The sequence below is a fragment of the Pituophis catenifer genome, unplaced genomic scaffold (assembly GCF_029215685.1).
Source record: "Pituophis catenifer annectens isolate HBS135680 unplaced genomic scaffold, rPitCat1.0.hap2 SCAF_7, whole genome shotgun sequence".
NCBI lineage: Eukaryota > Metazoa > Chordata > Lepidosauria > Squamata > Colubridae > Pituophis > Pituophis catenifer.
This window is the reverse complement of record NW_027256887.1, coordinates 60,357,502-60,377,907: the sequence shown is the minus strand read 5'-3', so window position 1 is coordinate 60,377,907 and position 20,406 is coordinate 60,357,502. Positions and strand designations below refer to the sequence as shown.

The 20,406-nt window shown below is 38.4% G+C and overlaps 1 protein-coding gene across 1 annotated transcript; it reads right to left on the bottom strand.

The window, feature by feature from the left end:
* Positions 1-516: 516 nt before the first annotated feature.
* On the bottom strand, positions 517-20,190 carry ST13 (ST13 Hsp70 interacting protein). Its single transcript, XM_070947330.1, has 12 exons — positions 19,864-20,190; positions 16,560-16,617; positions 13,453-13,525; positions 13,241-13,311; positions 12,686-12,752; positions 12,268-12,352; positions 11,168-11,278; positions 10,775-10,877; positions 8,163-8,279; positions 5,418-5,469; positions 4,822-4,910; positions 517-1,896 (listed from the first exon to the last, which is right to left on the bottom strand). The coding sequence occupies exons 1-12, from the start codon at positions 19,971-19,973 to the stop codon at positions 1,768-1,770; spliced, it is 1,065 nt and encodes a 354-aa protein (XP_070803431.1). The 5' UTR covers positions 19,974-20,190; the 3' UTR covers positions 517-1,767.
* Positions 20,191-20,406: the final 216 nt, after the last annotated feature.

Below are 20,406 nucleotides of genomic sequence, written 5' to 3'. Positions count from 1 at the left end.
ATTTTTTAGAAAATTATGTAGCTGCAATATGCAAGTAATCATCAACTTACAACCAACTATTTAATAACCGTTCAGTTATGACAGCCTTATAAAAGGTGCTTTATGACTTGTAAAGCACTTGTGGCCTTCATAAAATGGTACACTGCCTCCTTAACCGCATTACAACTAGTTAGTATCCCATGGTCACATGACTGATTTGCAATGTTTTTTGCCAGTTTCAGGCAAAAAACCCATTTGGGAGAGTGGATTTGGACTTAATTCATTTAATGACTACTATGAAAAACAGTCTAAAAATCAGGCCCGGTAATGTGGTGCCCTTGACTTATTATGATTGCAATAATCTATGACCAAAATTCTGATCCTAATTGCAAGTCATAAGTCAAGGACTACCTATATTCATTCAACAATCCAATTACATTTTCCTTAATCAAAAGGAAGATTTCTCCTCTCCATAGAATACAGAGGAGATTGTGAATATTACCTCTCATTAATTAAATGTTGACAGATAAACCAAGATTCTTCAAAACCAGTCTTTATTATTTTAAAGGCAACTAGAAGTACTCTCATAACTATTTCTTAAGCAAAAATGAATTCATATTTCCTTTAATTTGACAAGATAATTACTATATGGGTTTTATTTTAAGAATATATTGAATTTCTGAACCAGTTGAGATTTAATTAAAAACAGAAAACATACATCACTTGTGGATTCAGACAAAATTACAAGAGCACAGAACTGGAAACATTCAAAAGCCTTAGAAAAAACCAAAACCTAATTATAACAGGCCCTCCAACACTGAGCAGATAATTAAAAAGGTAGAGACCGAAACAAGATTTGTGTTAGCCGTAAGTAAATATTTCATAGCAAGGATTTCAATGAATAGTTTTTGTTCTTCCTTTTGCCCCATATATATTTATGACATGACATTAGAGATAGATGGTGTATATACCTTTCTAACGTACTGTCTAGGTCATTACCATTTATCACAGTTATATTTTATCTATATTCTGAATTGTATGATGAATATTACATGGTAATGGGAACCACATTGCTTCCCTCCCTCAAAACTAAGAAATTAGTCATATTCAATAGCAAAATCAGTACAAATAACTAAAGGGCTCCCAATCATTCAAGTAATCAGCTTACTGGTGTTGATAAAACATTTGCTCACTGTGACATAGATGAGTAGTGTGTTAATCTGCTCAACACTGATTGTAGAGTTTCCAGCCTCAGTATCATTTGTACCAATATAGTTAAAGCCAAAGCATGCAACATTTAGGGTGCTTCTTTCCAGTGCAAGGATATGATCCAAGAAGAGTTAATTTCAACAGTTTAAGTAATTCTTGTGAACTTAAGAATTGAAAATGAATTCTCCCAATTAAAATAAAAACAGTGAGCCTAATTTGTGTTAGAAATTAAACAGTCCAGTTATCCCAAATCATCATAAACAGAACCATCATTCCTCCACTCCAAACTTCATCCCCAATCACTCTATATTTTTAGATCTATTAAGAAATAACAATTATACAATTTAAAAACAAACTGTTTTCAGTAAGAAAATTAAGGGCATGGTAGAAATATGAGGTGGTTTTATGTGAACCTTTGCATACAGTTGTGAACTAATATTCATTTTTGAAACAAAGAGGAAAATGGATTCTATCCAGAGCACCCTAGTTCTCATTTGAGAATTAGCAGTACAACGGCTTGTGTTATTGCGAGATATAATAAGCGATCAATACTTCCATGTCTTGCAATGAAAAGAAATTTTATGGTTGACTTCCAAATTTGGATGAAAGTTTGCCAATGAGACTCATGACTTTAGGGTTATTCTGGTATTTTGACATATTTGCTGGATTCTGGGCAACGTCTTGGAAAGCTGCCATTACTTCTGGATCCTGTAAAATAAGGAAGGATTGAAATGTATCACTAGGATAGTATGATGTGAGTTTTTATGTACAGTTTATGCTTCAATCCATCATAAAATGTAGTATAAAGTAGAAAAAGTACAGTAAAATTAATATACTAAGTACTTTGTTAGATTATATCTAAATCATTTCATAAACCCGAAAAGCAAAAATCAGTACAAGAAACTACAATTAAACTAAATACAACATGCTGTTTTGGACCACCTGTCCAAATTCAACAAAGACCTAACAAATCCACTCTCCAATTGATCTGGACACCGATGTTTTGTATGATCAGAGGGATTCCCAAAGAAACTACCACACAACATGAAAGACTAAGAGGAGACGAGGTGTCTAAAACCAGGAATAACAAAAGCTAGGAAGGATTTATCAAGGAGAAAGGACTGAAATTGGGAGTTTCTTAGTGGCTACTAATATAAGGCAGTGGTGAAATCCTAAAATTTTCCCTACTGGTTCTGTAGGCGTGGCTTGGTGGGCATAGCTTGGTGGTCATGTGATCGGGTGGGTGTGGCCAACTTGTAAAATGTGGTGAAACTCACTTAACAACCAAAATTTTGGACTCAATTGCGGACGTAAGCTTTCTTTCTTTCTTTCTTTCTTCTTTCTTTCCTCTTTCCTCTTCCTTCCTTCCTTCCTTCCTTCCTTCCTTCCTTCCTTCCTTCCTTTCTTCTTTCTTTCCTCTTTCCTCTTCCTTCCTTCCTTCCTTCCTTCCTTCCTTCCTTTCTTCCTTCCTTCCTTCCTCCCTTCCTTCCTTCTTTTTCTTTCCTCTCTCTCTCTCCCCCTCTTTTTCTTTCTTTCTCTTTCTGTCTGTATTCTTTTCTCTCTCTCTCATTCCCTTCCTTCCTCTTTCTTTCTTTCTTTCTTTTGGCGGCGGCGAAGGAAGAAAGTGCTCCAGGAGGACAGGTGGTCCAGCCTGGAACTGGTGCTTCCCCCATCATGGGCTGGATGCAGGCAGCACGGGACCCAAGGCAGAGGGAAAGGCAAGTGGGTGGCAGTCGACCAATGGCCCCGCGGAAGTTGAGCACGCCAGGCCCAAAAAGCAAGCGAGCCTCACCATGTCCCTACAAGGAGCCAAAGGTAGCAGGTCTCCCTTCCCCCACCGCCAGCATCAGCCTTAACTTCTAGATCCTCTGCCGGTGTATTCAGCATGCCCATTATCCCAACGGAGCCAGCGCTTTGGTAAGGCTGACGGTGGGTGGCCCTTGGTGGAGACGCAGCTGCTACTCAGGGGCTGAGAGGGCCACCGCCGCCACAGCAGTGCTCCAGGAGGGCAAGCTGATGTCCCAGAGGGTGCTGCACATGCGGTGCCCCCCCCAAACCATGCCACCGTTTGCTTTCGTTTTGCGGTGGGAGAAGAAAGTGAATGGCGCCGCCACAGTGGTGCTCCGAGAGGGCAGGCGGATGTCCCAGGGCAGGGCAGCGGTGGCATCTCCACCAAGGGCCGCCCACCCACCCACTGGCCGGGCTGGACGCCGACCTCGGAAGGCAAGCAGATGTGGGGGACCGCCGGGAAGACAGCATGGAAGCATGGCAAGGCTGCAGGGAAGGGAGTAGGCTGCCATGCTTGCCTCCTTCCATGTGGCCTTCTGCTTGCCTGCCTTTGCAAGCTGGCCACGTGGAAGGCACGGAAGCATGGCAGGACTGCGGGCCGCAGACCAGTTCGGGGACGCGGCCAGCCAACGGTCGCTACCAGTTTGGTGAACCAGCCCCAATGTCCACTACCGGTTCACTCGAACCGGTCCGAACCAATAGCATTTCACCCCTGATATAAGGATGAAAGTACCAATAAAATAAAAAGGTTATGGGAAGAGCTGGCATGGAAAATTGTCAAACTGGCAAATATGTAAAACTAAAGATGTGCCAAGTTGTTATTTTATAGTTAGGTATAGAAGCAGGAAGAAAATATACTATATCTCAGTAAAAAAGAATAGTGAATATTGCTCCAATATAAGTCTGTCCCTCAGAAATATATGCAATTTATTATTCTAATATGGGTATTGTAAAGTTTTAAATTGGAGATAACGGTCACAGCCAAAGTCTGTTCTACTTATAAATCATTCATTTGCATCCAATGTTTGGAGTCATTGCTTTTTATTGAAGATAGGTATGCAATCTTGTGACATGTTTCTAATATAAGGTTCAGAGATAATGTTGGTATCCATTAAACCAGACTGGTATGTATTTGCGGTTTACTCCAAGATACCTCAATTATGGGATACATTTTTAAATTGCATTAAAGTGGGAAATTTTTTGCTGCTTTGTAAAAAAAAAAAAAAAAAAAAGTGACTGTATAAAATTTTAATAACAACCGTATCAGGTATTTAAAGCTGATTAATTATTCTAAACCATACTAAAATTTCTGGAAGTCACCATAAATTAATTGCGAAAGGCAGCTTTACTTGGAATAGCTTACATCCTGCAATGATATCCTTAACACCATCAAACAAGAACATCTGCCTAATCCAGGTCTTTGGGAGACTCAACAAGTGGGTAAAAATGCCAAATCAAGCCTAAACATCTGCTGACTGTGTGACAAACTATAACAATTTGTAAGAAGGGTGCACCTTTTCTTTCCAGTTAACTTTTGTTTTCAAGATCCTACATATATTAACCTAGTGCCCTGTTTCCCCCAAAATAAGACATCCCCTGATAATAAGCCCAATTGGGCTTTTGAGCACATGGCAATAAGGCCAAGCACTTATTTCAGGGTTCAAAATAAGACAGGGTCTTATTTTCAGGGAAACACGGTAGAATGAATGAATGAAAAACCAAAATAAAACTCTGGAAATAACAAATACAGTAGTGCAAGAATCTATAGTAATTTTGGCAGGAGTTCTTAAAAAACAATCAGAATTCTTATGTTGTAGCAGCATTCCTTTCTCAACTGTTCCTCACCTGCATGGCTGCAAGAACTTCAGGGTCACTAAGAATTTCATTGAGACCAGGCATGCTTCCCATTCCAGGCATGCCTCCAGGAAAACCACCTGAAAATATAAGGAATATCATTACAGAAAAAGTATTACAGGGGACTACATCTTAGTTACATCTTTATCATATACCTGTTTATTTAAATTTCCAGAGAACGCAAATAGCTAAATAATTTAAGATAAATTTTATTTCTCTAAAACCAGCAAAATTTTGCTACATTATGGTTGCTAATAGTTATTGTTAGAGAATGGTACTGTGTTATTCATTTTATTTATTGTATTTTTATTGGTCAATGACTGAAATAAAATTATGTCTATTTTCCTATGTTTTGCGTGCTGAAATCTATGTTACATTGTTTAATATCACATCCTTGGATAATTGCTAGTATTAGAATATTTTATATTCAAACATCAGAAGTACAGCACTTCCATATTTGTTTGATGAAACCAAGTACAAAATATACATTTTCTTTTTTTTCCCCCCCGGAAGTAAAACAAAATATTATGATCCCAATTCATATGAAGCTCAAGCTTTTCTATAAATGCTTTGAGATGAATGCACACCTGGGAATCCACCAAACTGAGGTCCTCCTGTCTGCCGGCGAGTCTCTTCTTCCTGCAAAAATGAAAATATTTACTTGATCTCCAATAAGAATATGCAAAATCCACCATTTCAGAGATGGACCCTCCTATTTTTCCTTCAAACCTATGTCAACCCAGCCATTCAGGAGTGGTTCCGGAGTTCACTGGAAATAAATCTTTTTTCAATTTGTCCACATTCAAACAAACTAGCATATATTAAATGATAAACCGTTTTACAGGTAATCTTTGACTTACAACCAGTTATTTAATGAATAAAGTTACAACAGCCTCAGAAAGGATAAAATATGGTTGAGTTTCCTCATTATGTTAATTTACAACTGAACAAAAAAACCTTGTGATATTGTGTGAAGTGGAAATTTGACTACTGACTACAAAGAGCCTTGGTGGCGCAGCAGACTAAAGTGCTATTAAGTAGCGCCAGCTGCCTGCAGTTACTGCAAGCTCAAATCTCACCAGGCTCAAGGTTAACTCAGCCTTCCATCCTTTCGAGGTAGGTAAAATGAGGACCCTGATTGTGGGGGCAATAAGCTGACTTTGTATAAAAAAGAACACCGCTTGGGGGGGCCGAAAGCCCTACTAAGCAGGTATATACAAAAGTCTGAAGGCTATTGCTTAACGCATTGTAAGCCGCCCTGAGTCTCCGGAGAAGGGCGGCACATAAATTGAACCAATCAATCAATCAATCAATCAATCAAGTTGAGTAATCAGCAGTGGTGAAATCCAGCCGGTTCTATCCGGATTGCGCAATCAGGTAGCGCAGGCAGTGGGAGGCTCTGCCTACCCGCCTGGACATCATTATATCCCATTTTTTACCCTCTGTGCGTGCACAAAAGGCTCTGCGCATGCGTGGAGGCGCAAACATGCTCACATTTGTGAACCGGTAGCAAAGATAAGTGAATACCACCCCTGGTAAGCAGCCATTATTATGATGTTTGGGGAAACAAGAGACTTTTAAAATATGAAATTAAGTTTTCCTAATATGTTATTCCTGTAGCTGGCACAAGCTACCATCTTAGACCTAAATACAGATAGTATTCAACTTATGACTGGTTACTTAACAATTGTTCAAAGTTATGATGGACCTCCCCAGAGCTACTTACAATTCATTTTCAAAGTTACAACAGCTGCACCCTTCACAATCAGATAATTACATTTTGTGTACTTAGCAATTGGCTCACCTTTATGGCCATTTGCAGTATCCTGCAGTCAAACAAAAGTAATTTGCAATGTTTTTTGCTGGTGTTTGGTATTTATTTCTGGCTTCCAGGAAAAAATATGCATTGGGAAAAATGTATTTGTTTAACGAATGTAGCATTTGCTTAATGACCACTGCAAAAAAAGTTGACAAATCAGGCCCTGTCAGTCACATGATATAACCACAACGACTTATGACTGCAATTCCAAGCTCAATTACAAACATAAATTGAGGATTATGTGTATGCATTTTTCAGCAGATTGCAGATATTATTAATCCACACCAATCTCTATAGGGAAAGAAAAACTTGTCACGAACAAAACAGGAGGTGGTTATGGAGGAAGAACAATTGGGTACCATAGTTAAGAAATGAGAACATGCATTGTACAGGTCTCCTGAATTTTTGGACGAATCTACAAGGATTAGGAAAAGTACAGTATTGCAGAAACTGCATTAGAATTTTTGATTTTTATTTGTCTGCAAGGTACTAAATGTTCTTGTTTCTTGTGTTTATAAAGCAGGAAACTTTGCTCAGCCTTTTTTTATTCCAACCTCAGGCTGTATCGAAGAATTTTTTTTTCTAGATATAATTTAAAAACTTTTTTTTCTGAGGTCACTAATCATAGAAGAGTAGCAGTATCCTGTGGTCTGCCTTGAACACCAAATATTTTTAAATATAAACTTTTTCTATTTTTTTTTTTAAATAAAGTTTGCTCTTGTTTAAATCTATTTCCCAAATGGAGGGAGCAAAGCTGACATCCCTAATCACATACCTCTATACCCGTGATGGTGAACCTATGGCATGCATGCCCAAAGTGGCACGCGAAGCCATGTCACCCGGCACACGTGGCCTTGCCTATTTGTCTTCCAGGTTTCTGGTGCGCATGTGTGTACATGTGTACATGTGTGTACAACAATCAGCTGTCCTTCGCATGCATGGCAGTGCCGAAAACTGGTGTGCACGTGCACACCAGCCAGCTGACTGTCAGGTGTGCGTGCACTACCAGAACCTGGAAGTTTGGTTTTTCTGGAGTGTGATTCCCTTTGTGTGCGCGGCAGTGCCCAAAACCAGCCTGCGTGGGTGCGCCGGCCAGCTGATTGTCAGGTGTGCATAGTGCTAGAACCCAGAAGTTCAACTTTTCCGGAGCTCTATGATATCGTGTGGCTGCGATGTTTCTGCACAACCTTTTTGGCACTTGGTGCCGAAAAGGTTTGCCATCTTTTATCATTATACTGCTCTATAGTATAAGACCAGAAGAATATATTATAGAACCTTTTTCATTTTCCTGTCTTGAATTTTACCTATTAATTATCAGAAAAGACAGCACAGCCCTCTCATACATTAGGATTAAGGAGAAGATGCCATGTGAGGGTCTCTTGGAAAACTGGTGGTGGCTATATAAATTACCAAGTTCCTAGACAGATGATCTGTCAGGGTATGAACTTGTTTGACATCTCTAGTCTTTCCGTCTAAGGGCTAAACTATGCCACTATGTTTTTCAAGCTCTTACCCTTTGAGCTCTCTCATGTTCCTCTCGGGCTTTTTTTACTCTTTCCATTCTTTCTCTAATTTCTTTTTCTTCACGCTTTCGTTCGTATTTTCTCCTGTGTTCTGCAATCCTCTGAGCCTGAGGTAGATGAAGAATAAAATTATTTGTCACATGTACAGTATTATTTATACGAATGAAAGAAAAGCAACCCCGAACAAATATAAAAATATTAAGATAAAGAATGAATTGTTTAAAGAATAAAAGAGAACAAATATGAATAAATAGCAATAATTAGAATTTAAGGGCAAATGAAGATGTTGTTTATGTAAGCAAGCATAGAAATATTGAGACATGATAAAAGAAAAGGGGAAAAAAGATTTTGGCAAAAACTATAATTTGAGTAAAATGTGTTTGAATTTGATTAATTGTATAAGATAAGATATGGCCAATACTCTGTTCAAAAAAGATGTGGTAAATGTGTGTGTGTGTGTGTGTGTGTGTGTGTGTGTGTGTGTGTGTGTGTGTGTGTAGGGGGGAATCAATAAAACTTGTTTTTTTTTTTAAAAAAAGTATTATTTATACAATATAATTCTAGCATTCTACAACAACTATTTTTAATTTGTATTATGTTAATTCTCTCAAGAATTGTGGGGCTATAATCAACACTAATTCTTCCCTTCAACACTTTTACAGCTCCAAAGTATCCAACAGAATTGTCTAAATTTGGCAATACACTACAGTCTTTTAGATGAAAATCAATTTCAGTAGAAAAATAGAGCTTAACTCTCAAGAGTTAAATAAAAAGAATTAATGAGAAACAATCTGCAAGCTTATTTGCAGAATGAACACAGTAAAACGCTTCAAAATGAAAAACTTCTGGGACTCTATTAACTCTTTGTTTTCTTTCATACACAACATATAGACAAGTAGCAAAGTATTAGAACCACCAATGCCTTGAGATCTAGGACAGTTAAAACAAAAATTCAGTGAAGAGAAAGTTTTTATTTAATTCAAGAAATGCATGGCATTATATATATATAACTGATATAAAATATTACAAGCTTACAAGCTTAAACTGAAGTAGTTTAACCAGTATGTGATTTGAAGCGAACAACCACATATAAGGCAATCATTCTTATTTGAATAATTTCAATTTTGTGCTTTCAAAACATAAACCAGCGCAAAATCCAATATCTACCTATTTTGAGAATCAGCTGACAATTCACAACAGGACAAGAATTACAGCCTTAAGATTATAATTATGCAGGCCAATATGAACATCCATCTCCCTCAAGGAATTATGCTATAATTGCTACATAAAAATATTCAGAAAATTGCTTCTAAAGTTCCAGCCAGAGCTTAAGATACAGATTTCACATTTGTATTGATCCTGAAAAAATCACATTGAAACATTATAGAGTAGATGCCTCAAAGTAAGTCACTGGAATTATGCTTTCAATTATCAGTTTCTAGTGCAAAAAATGCATAGCAAAAATGGTACATCTGTCTGAAGAAATCATCAGTATATAAGATTTTTTTCACAGTAATTCATTTTGTAGACGTTCCTCAGACGATTTTGTTGCATTATCTATAAATACAAGGTAAAAACCTGCCCAGATTATTTTCACTTGTGTCTCGGAAATTGATAATTTAGGTTCAGAGATATAAGGGAAAGGGGATATATCTCAAGCAACTTTAATGACAACAGATTAGCAAAAACAGAAATTTCCTTGGTACTGTTCTTTTCTTAATAGGAAAAGCAAGAAAGCAAAAAACATGGAAGTCAGCAATGCTGCACTGGGATTTCTCACTTCCATAAATTTTTTTCCCCCTTTGGCTGATAAGAATCAAGTAAGATGAAGCTAGAGAAAAAGCTATATTCCATCCCATAATCATTTTCAATGATTATAGACAGAAACATAAATGGTTCAGGGTTACTTGGTCCACCTACCCTGGGATAAACTGACACAGGAGAAAGCATCATAATATACACAAAAACAAATGAGAGGGGCTGTTATAAATTCAATGTTACAGAAATAATTCAACTATATGCATTCTTATTGTATATAACAATTAGTGAACATTTCTTTTGTATAATATTAAAATAGAGATCAGTACTAGTACTAGTCAAATACTAAAGCTTTTAATGTTAGACCAGAAGTAACAACACAATTGTTGTCAAAGCTAGTATGTAATCATCCAGTTTATGATGTAACTAAAAAGAGGACAGTAATTTTTGAATTATGTTATTCATAGTACTCCCTTGTGGCAGATCAGCAAAACATTCAAGCAACATTTTATTGCACACAATGTGCAGCTTTCAGAACCAATTCATACTTTACTTATTTACAGCTTGTCCCCTGGTAATAGGGAGAAAAATGATTTAATCTTCAAGTGCTAAATTTTTTTTTAAAAGCCTTACAATAACTTAGTGTCAAGCTTGCAGACTAGGAATTACAATACTTTATGGCAACAATTGTTAGAATTACAGAACCACAATATCCTTACAAAACTGGGGTTTAAAAAAATCACATAAAATCAGGATAGCGTTTTAGCACAAGTTCCATAAAATATCATAGAAGTGAAATCATGAGCTAAGCAAGAAGTCGTCCACATTTTCATTCATTACTTACACGTGGCTGTACTTCCTTAAGCATGGCACTAGCTTCTTCATCATAATCCAGTTTACAGGCCAAAGCTAGATCGTGTGCAGCTTCTTCCCAATGACCCAGCAGCCTGGCATGAAAATTATTAATTCCAGTCAGCATCATTTAAGACAATGTTAAAATCAATTTTAAGTCATGGGTATAAATAAGAACGCTTTTAATAATGTCCAAATATCCTTTAGTTTCAAGTTCTGCATTTTTAAAAATTGAAGAAAATTAAAAGTTACTGTGTAACATGTAGTGGAGATAAAAACAACACATGTTAAAAGCTTTCTGTTTAACCTAGAAAGTTTTTAGTTTCTTCAATAAGATGATTAAGATATAAAGAAGACAGGATGGTTGCTTCCCTTTGTTTTTTACCTGTGAGCTTTTCCTCGCCATTTGTAGGTCTGTGCCGAATCGGGATTTATCTGAATGGCTCTATCACAATCCCTAATGGCAGCATTTGGCTTCTGCATTTTCACAAAAACACTGTCAACATGAAAAGTATACATTCTTAACTAAAAACAAATAGAATACCATATGCTTTGCAGCCTAGTACTTTTAGCAACTGAGTTAAAATACTATTCAGCTCAATACACTTACCATTTGCCATAAAATTATAAGTACTTTCAAAACATTTTGCATTTACCCTATTTAGATATATCTGAATATCAAGTGTTCTTGTAGAGTACCATTATACAATTCTTGCTTAATGTTCATTAAAATTTTCTGATTCCAGGATTACTAACAATAGGTGTTTTTAATGGCATTAATCATTATGTTCAGTTTTAACTTAAGCTGCCACAAAGATATGCCATATGTGGTTCATTCCCATTTTTAGTAAGCCCTGGATGCTATTGTAACTCCATATAACAATAACCATTACTTGGAGGTATACAGGCTCCCAAACTGCAGATAATATATATCCACAGTGATTAGAAACCATAAACAGTTATTGTAAAGAGTTATAGAGGAAACAGACAAAAAGCAAAGATAGCAAAATGTTCCTTAAGTCCTGACAAACAAGATAGTATTTGGAGAAGATTTGGCTGGCTCTTCCCTCATTCACCAGAATATAAGAAAGAGGGTAGATAAAGCACAATCAGTATTGTAAAGTTTTGTTATTATAGGCTAGCTACAGTTCCAGTCTTCCCATGGAAATCAAGGTATACAAATGCACCAGTATTAAAGAACAGAAAAAGTGGTAACCAAGATAAAACACAAACTTGTATATGGCTATCAAGAGAAAAACGGAAGATTAGCAGAAAGCTTTCATATTGCTAAAAATGCCAAAAATGATAAGAACTATAAAAATATCCTCGTTATTTCAGAATGTCAGTATAACATGAGTTTTTAAATAATTTATTCAGTAAGAAACTTTTAAAAGTCTATAAAATAATTCATAAACACAGTCCAGATTATGCTATCTTTATATTAGCTATCTTTTATAGTAGAAATATTCAAATGCAAAGTCTCACCTGGCTCTTTTGGCATACAGAATAGCCAAATGAGGATTCAATTTGATGGCTTCTGTGAACAAATCAATGGCTTTCGCAAGTTCACCTGAAAATATAAAATTTTAGTGAAAAAGAAATCCATTTTAAACATGGAGGCCTAGAAATGTGGAAAGAAGAGAACTGATTGGACATGATGTATAAAAATGACTCAGAAAAACAGAGACTCAAGTGGTGACCTTCCTTGGTGGCTTTATCACTAACTTCTTGCGGGAAGCTGGTAGAAGCCACAAATGGTAATCACACGACTGCAAGATGCTGCAACTGTCATAAGTACCAGCCAGAACTTTAAGGATCAGTCTTAGGTATCATCGTATCTCTATCTCTATGGGTGTATCTAGTAAATACAATAGAAATTTGGTATAGTATATATAAAACTGACCTTCACTTAATGCATGTATAGCTTCCATCTTCTTTTCGTTGGCCTGGTCCATCATTTCTTCCGTAACCTAAAGAAAACAAAGGCAAAGAAACTAGAATGCAGATCAAAGCTGTCATACTTTCAGGAAACAGTTATCTGGATTTAAAATCAGATGGAGCATTCACATATTACATTTAACCAAGAGTTGATTAGTACACAAGTGTCTGTTTTTGGGCTGCAAACCAACTGCAAATGATGTTACAGTTAAACATGTCATCTGAACATAGGATAAAAGATATTGCTGCCCAAAACTGACCAGATAACATTGCTTCAGATAAAAAAAGTCATAGTTATATCTTTTGGTTATTTTCAGTTAGACATATTCTTCATCCTGTCAGTAGCAAACCTAGCTATATATATATGCTTAGATGACACAATTGGCAAAAACCATTAAAAGGTTCATTTGGTTCTAGTTGAACCAAAAACAAGAAGGAACTAACAGTTGCACACAGGCATGTTTACACTAATTGCTTTATTGATTGTGACACATAGATTCAGAGTTCCAAGCACTATTACCTCAACATTTTCATCTCCCATTGCCTGAGGTTCATCACTGTCTGGTTCAATCACTCCTTCATTATCAATTTCTGCAAAAAAAAAAAAAAAAAAAAAATTACAAACATATATTTCAAATAAGAAGAATTCAACTAAGTTCAGAATAAAAAGTTTATTCTATTCAGAATAAAAAATTGAATTACATCAAAGAGACTGCGATACTGGTCACTAACCTAAATCACTTTCTTCACTTTCAGGCTCAGGTGGTGGTTTTGGTGGTGGTTCTGCCTTTTCTTCTGCTTTTGGCTAAAAAAAAAAGGTCACTAATTAATAACATCCTCTTTTTCTCATAGAATGTTATGTCTATTTAAATATAAAATAATCAGGGTAAATTTGATAACTATTGACGCAGTGACATTCCTTGCGGGAGATTTTAAAATAACCATAGGTGAACTCATCCAAACTGTGATATAAAGTTATAAAACATCTGCTTGGCACAAGATAATGAAAAAAACTCTAAAATTCAATTAATTTAAAATCTGTGTGGATTTGGAAACATATATAAACACAGAATGAGAGGGAGCATTGAAAAGTACCTCTGACCAACAATATATTTAAATTAATTAATGGAAGAACAATTCACTGGAGGTTACTCTCTCAGAATCTCCTTTTGCCAGTGGTCGAGACTAAAATAATTCAATTAATAAATCTAAAGAATGGCAGGTATTATTACTTCCAATGATTTTTGCAGGGAAGATGACTTTCCATAAGCACACAAATATGGTTAACAGGGAGCGGCGGAGGGGGGGGAATAAAAAACAAACTAGGAAACGAAGTGTTGCTGTGGAATAACCTCTATCAGGAACAGAAGAATCTGCTTGAGCAGCAATGTATTTACCTGGAGGGTTTTTCCACAGTACTATTTTATATAGTGCTGTGACTATAGAAAGAATAAAAGACACAAAATCTAATTGTCAGTATTATTTGCCTATTTTCCAATATGGGAAAGATAAAGGATCATGATATACAATAAGATGTAGGCCCACAGGAAACAAAGAGTTTCATTAACTACACCAAATTCTGAAGGCAAAATAAGATTGCAGGGAAAAAAAGGAGAATTCTTATAATGTTTTCTGCTGGGTAAAGTTACATCCAAGAGAAAATAAAACGTGGCTCAGGGCCAGGTTATCTTCGAGACCGCCTTCTACCACATAGCTCCCAGCGACCAGTAAGATCCCACAGAGTTGGTCTCCTCCGGGTCCTGTCAGCTAAACAATGCCAGCTGGCAGGCCCGCGGGGGAGGGCCTTTTCTGTGGCTGCCCCAGCTCTCTGGAACCAGTTACCTCCTGAGGTCCGGACCACCCCCACCCTATTGGCCTTCCGAAAAGCGGTGAAGACCTGGCTTTTCCGGCAGGCCTGGGGCAGTTGATCTCGCTGTTGCGATCTTGTGAGATCCGGCCATGAATGGTGTGAATGAGTTTTAATGTTTTAATTTTTAAATGTTTTTATAATGTTTTTTTTTAAAAAAATGCATTGTAAGCCGCCCTGAGTCTCCGGAGAAAGGCGGCATATAAATTGAACTAATAAATAAATAAATAAATAAATAAATAAATAAATAAATAAATAAATGGGAAATGTAGTCAAAGCCATCTAGAGCAGGGGTGTCAAACTCAAGGCCTGGGGGCCGGATCCAGCCCACAGGGTGCTTAGATCTGGCCCGCAGTGCCTCTGCCAGCGAAAATGGCACTTGGGAAGGCTGCAAGCGGCCCTCCCAAGCTCCAGTTTCACTGGTAGAGGGTTGCAGGAGACCGTCACAGCCGAAAACGGAGCTCGCAAGTCCATTTTTGCTGGCAGAGCATTCAAGCCACCACAGGCTTGGTGACAGACACGGGTGACATTGAGCTGGCCACGCCCACCAGCCACACCCACCCCAGCCCCCCAAGGTCAAACACAACCCTGATGCGGCCCTCCCAATGAAATTGATTTTGACACCCCTGAATTAGAGGATATTGTATTAATTATTATAAATATCCCACGTGTGGGAAATTGCTAAGAAGTCTTTGTAAATATTGTGATCTGCTTCTGTCTCTTTAACAGTTTCCACAATGTTATCTTTTTATAATGATAGATGGATGGATGGATATATATACATATACCTGTTTTGTTTGTATTTTATCTCTGGTCTTATGACTGTAATAAACTTTGATAGACTTAAGACTTTCCATTACCCTTAGACCGAGTGGCTGTGGCTTCCGGCGTCCCGATATAGCCAGCTGACGCCATCGCTGGCTATTGGGGGCGAATCACTCGCCCCCACGGAGAGGGCTCGTAACTTGGGCGTCCTCCTGGATGCACAGCTGTCTTTAGAAGATCATTTGACAGCCGTGGCCAGGGGGGCTTTTTATCAGGTCCGCCTGATACGCCAGTTACGCCCCTTTCTAGATCGTGACTCCCTACGCACAGTCACTCAGGCACTCGTCACTTCCCGCCTGGACTACTGCAACGCTCTCTACATGGGGCTCCCCCTGGGGTGCACCCGGAGGCTCCAGCTGGTCCAGAACGCGGCCGCATGGGGGATTATGGGGGCGACGAGGCGCTCCCATGTGACACCTCTCCTGCGCGAGCTGCACTGGCTCCCGGTGGTCTTCCAGGTGCGCTTCAAGGTGTTGGTGACCACCTTTAAAGCGCTCCATGGCTTAGGGCCGGGGTACTTACGAGACCGCCTTCTGCCACCAATAGCCTCCCACCGGCCAGTACGCTCGCAGAGTAGGCCTCCTCAGGGTGCCGTCCGCCAGACAATGTCGGCTGGCGACTCCCAGGGGGAAAGCCTTCTCTGTGGCGACGCCCACCCTCTGGAACAACCTCCCCCCAGAGATACGTAAAATAACAGACCTCTGGATTTTTCATCGGCCCTGAAAACCCATTTATTTCAACTAGCTGGGCTGGCTTGAGTTAAATTTTAAATTGATTTTAAATTGGGTTGTTTTAATTTACGGCCAAAATATTTAATTATTTTAAACTGTTTTTAAATTTTGTATGTTCTGTTTTTTTACTTTGGCTGTTCACCGCCCTGAGTCCTATTTGGAGAAGGGCGGTATAGAAATAGGAACAAATAAATAAAATAAATATAAAGATTTATTTATATATCTCACATTTGGAGTAATAGGAAATCTGAGTTACAAGAGTTCAGGGCAAGACATGGGGAATGAAAATAAGGTGAGGTTACCTATCAAACCAGTCGGAACATGTGAAAAAAACCCCCTTCCTTTGCAGAGAAAATAAAAAAGGGCAATATCCCCTTTTTGAAGTATTGTACATTGTAGCCAAGCTTCTTTCTTACCTCATCAGTTGTTTCTGTTGGAGTTTTGCAAGGAGCCGGTGGTATTGTACCTCCCATGCTTTATAATCAAAAGGAAAAACACCAATTAAAGACACCATTAAATATAAATATAAACACTTTGGTTTAAGTTAAATAAAGCAATATATGGAATCAATAATAACTTGTAGCAAAACCTGTTTATGAGCTCAAGAATTAGCAGGGCAAAAAAAAATTTTTTGCTTTGGAAATATTGGATCTAGTTAGTTTTCTAAACTATTTTTCAGGAATGCTTTAAACTTCAATATTAAATTTTTAGGACAGAGATCTTCCCACTTTAAGGAGAATAAATTACACTATCATTGCAGCCTTCTGATCTAAGAAATATGAAACAAATATTTAGGGATGTTTAAGAGGATCCTATTCTAAGCCTAACTTTCATAATATAGGGATAATTATTGTGAGCACAGAAAGTTATTCTCTTTAAAAGTGTTTAATTCTGAACTATAGAGTACATAATAGGGGGAAATACTATTAAAGAAAAACAAAATGCACATCAATCCCAAGTACTTTTCTAGAGCAAAGGGTGCTGATGCTCAAATACACATTTAGATCATCATCATCTAGAACAGGGGTATCAAACTGGCGGCCAGATAAATCATGTGCAGGCCACACCTACCCCAGCTCCGTGAAGGGGAGAAACGTCACGATACATCACATGACAGCAACGTTGTGCCAAGTTTGACACCGGTGATCTAGAATCACTGTTTATATTTTATGAATATTTTCTAAAATGAAAAGATTTGCTGTACTGCATTTTCCTTTCCCTTTAAAAATATTGTATCTTAAAAATGGTGTTCAATTCAAATATAGCAACTTTTGTTTCAAGACAATTTTAGGAAAATTATTACAAGTGCAAATATGTAGTATAAATCTTTAAGTAATAAAGATACTTTCATAAATATATTCATATTTATGGCTTATTTATATGCTAAATGAGGCATATTTAAGACTGATCACTGGAAACTGGAATCTACAAAGGGCTAATTGATAATCAACTAATTCAGAATTATCTCACAATCTGCCCCAAAATCTTAAATCATGGTTGTCCAACCTTTTGGCCTGCATTGAGTGAAGAGGAATTGTCTTGGGCCACATATAAAATATATAATATAATTAAGTTATATAAACAAACTTTTTATTTTTATTATCTTGTAGGGCCATATTACTAGCTGTCCAGGGGTACAGGTTGGATCCACCTATGTTCAACGATTTAGATTTGTTTTCTACTAGTCAGCACCTTTCGGAATGTTGCTCCAGTCATGATGATTAGAGATTACACCACTAAAACCCAATAAATCTAGAAGATCCTAGATGGGAAAGGCTGAATTAGCTTCATCACTTTAGCTACAGCCATAAATATAATGGAAAGCCTCATCTACAGCATGGCTCCTCAATGCCACTTTGAAATCAATATTTTGCAATGTCGTGGGGCCATTAAAGTACAGACCTGCTGCTCCATTTTTTTTGTAGAACCAACATTACTTTATGAGGTTTGTTACTATAATACGAAAATGTCCTTGAGAGAGTCTGACTGCTCTCAAGTTACATATGAGACAACTAAGAGATAAGAATCCTGCTGCAGCAGGCTGTAAATCCAATATTCTATGTCGTACAGAAGTGAACTGCAAAGTTCATAAATTTAAACTGAAGTGATGGCATTCTCTGACAGTCACGATTGACTTCCAGCAATCGGTATATAAGCCATGCAGACTACGATTCAGGAGATAGAACAACCGGCAGTGTTAATGACCACTAATAGCATGATCCTCCATGAATTCATCCAGTGTTCTATTAAAACTATGCAAATTGTCATTACCATAAATACCAGCACTGAATTCTACAGTCTTTCCTCACAGAGGAGGTATTCTAACCCCTTAGTTACTGTCAAAGAACAAATTGGCATTTTGAAAAAGTGGCTGCATAAAGTAAAATGGGTAAACCAGCAAGGGCTTTAAGCAGAGCACCTTTATAGCTGTGAGGAAGCTCATTTCCAAAGCATTATAGATAGCTTTTGACTTACGGCCATTTGTTTAATGAACAAAATTAAAATGGCATTGAAAAAGTAGCTTATGACCCATTCAGCATTCCCATGCTCATGCAATCAAAATTCAGCTGCATGGCAACTGGCATGTCCATGGTTGCAGAGTCCCAAGGTATCTGGGATTGCCATCTGCAACTTTCCCAGCATATTTCTAACAAGCAAAATGAATGGGGGAAGCCAGATTCCCTTAACCACATGATTTGCTTCATGACCATGGCTTAAAAAGGTTATAATATTGGCCACAACTCAACCTCATTGCTTAGTGACAGAAGTTATGGGCTCAATTTTGATCATAAATTGGGAATTATAGAGCATTTGACCCCTAAATTCTTTACTAGGCTTTAGTAAAGGTTTTATTGCTTATTATGGAGTACATAATTTGAGAAAACCACTTTCTTTTCACATAAAAAAAATAAGTCTTCTAAACTTAAGCAACTTTAAAGTCGTCTTCATCACAGAGAAAGGATTTAAGAACAGGATTTAAGAAAAAACAAAGAAATGTACTTGTCACTTATGATACCAGTTTGTTGTGTTAACATATTCCGTAATAATCACATCTATAGTTCCAGCAACTGATTCGCAAGACTGATATAATTTTGCATATAGATACGATACAGAAAGCTTTTAAAATATCCTCTCCTTCATATGAAGTATTATTTATCAGGCAAACAATTTCAGTTCTAAAACTAGGCAAGTTAAATAACACGGAAGATAACTGCGAATCTTAAACCTTCCTACATTTTTTGGGGGTGTGGTGTGGTGTGAGAGTTGAGTAACCGATCAGAGAGGCCAGGTTTCAATGATACGACTAGGCCTTGCCACGAAAAGCTCAGTACTCCATTCCCCATGTCGTCTCTGATTTGCTTCGGAGGCAAATTAAAGGCGTCAAATCAATAAAACCTTTCAACCTCTAAAATGTACAAGTACTTAACAAGTATTAGTAAACTGTCTGTAATCCAGCCGCCCTTGTTTCTCAAATTCTACAGGCGATCCCACGAGAGGCAAAAATTCACGCCGCCCCTTTAAAGGGAGATCAAAGCAATTTAGCCCCCAAAGATTCACCATCTCAGGACCCGCTCCAACAACTTTAACTACGGGGCTGGAGGGGGGGGGCAGGAAGGGAGGAGGCAACCGAAGGGGCAGCAGTCAAAGAAGCGGGAATAAGTCCCGGAGCTCCACCTGCTTTTCGCTCGGGCTCCCCCGGTAGAGCAGCTCCATGCTTACCTCTCTATCCAGTCGCGGAAGAAGGTCAGATCTTCGGAGTGCAAGATGGCAGAATTCTGCTTGCAGAGTTGCACGAAGGTCCGCAGCTCAGTTAACTTCTGCGGGTCCATGGCCAGCCCTCCTCTTGCCCCGCCGCGCTCGCTGCTCCCACCGCTACGGCTTCTCTCCGGGAGGAACAACCGGAACTCCCAACCTGCTCCCCCCTCAAGCAGGCCTTGCCCGTCACGTGCCGCACAGTGCAACGGCTCCCCCACGCCCTCTGGCAACCTTCCCGTGGGGGGGGGGAGAGCTACTCCCGCTCTTGCCGCTCTACTCTCCCCGCGCCGCCGAAGCTCCTCCCCTCCTACCCCGCCTTCTCACGAACCGCCCCTATTGCCCCAGTTTTGGCAGCGGGGTCCAGAATCTTCTAGAAATGAAAGTGGAGTTACCCTCGGGATTGCCTCTTTCCGTTGCCTTTGGATTCACGCTTTTCTCCTTCGATTCAGTCCATGAGAGGATGCCAGTTAAAGTCATAGCAATGCATTCACCGGCTCTGGTGCTTTC

What these genes read in the sequence shown, in the direction of transcription:
- ST13 (XM_070947330.1), bottom strand. Translation starts at nt 19,973, where the DNA reads ATGGACCCGCAGAAGTTAACTGAGCTGCGGACCTTCGTGCAACTCTGC. An exon ending in TTCCGCGACTGGATAGAGAG is followed by an intron (nt 16,618 to 19,863) that starts GTAAGCATGGAG and finishes TTGATTATAAAG; the next exon opens with CATGGGAGGTACAATACCAC. An exon ending in AACATGAGAGAGCTCAAAGG is followed by an intron (nt 5,470 to 8,162) that starts GTAAGAGCTTGA and finishes TCATTTTTGCAG; the next exon opens with GAAGAAGAGACTCGCCGGCA.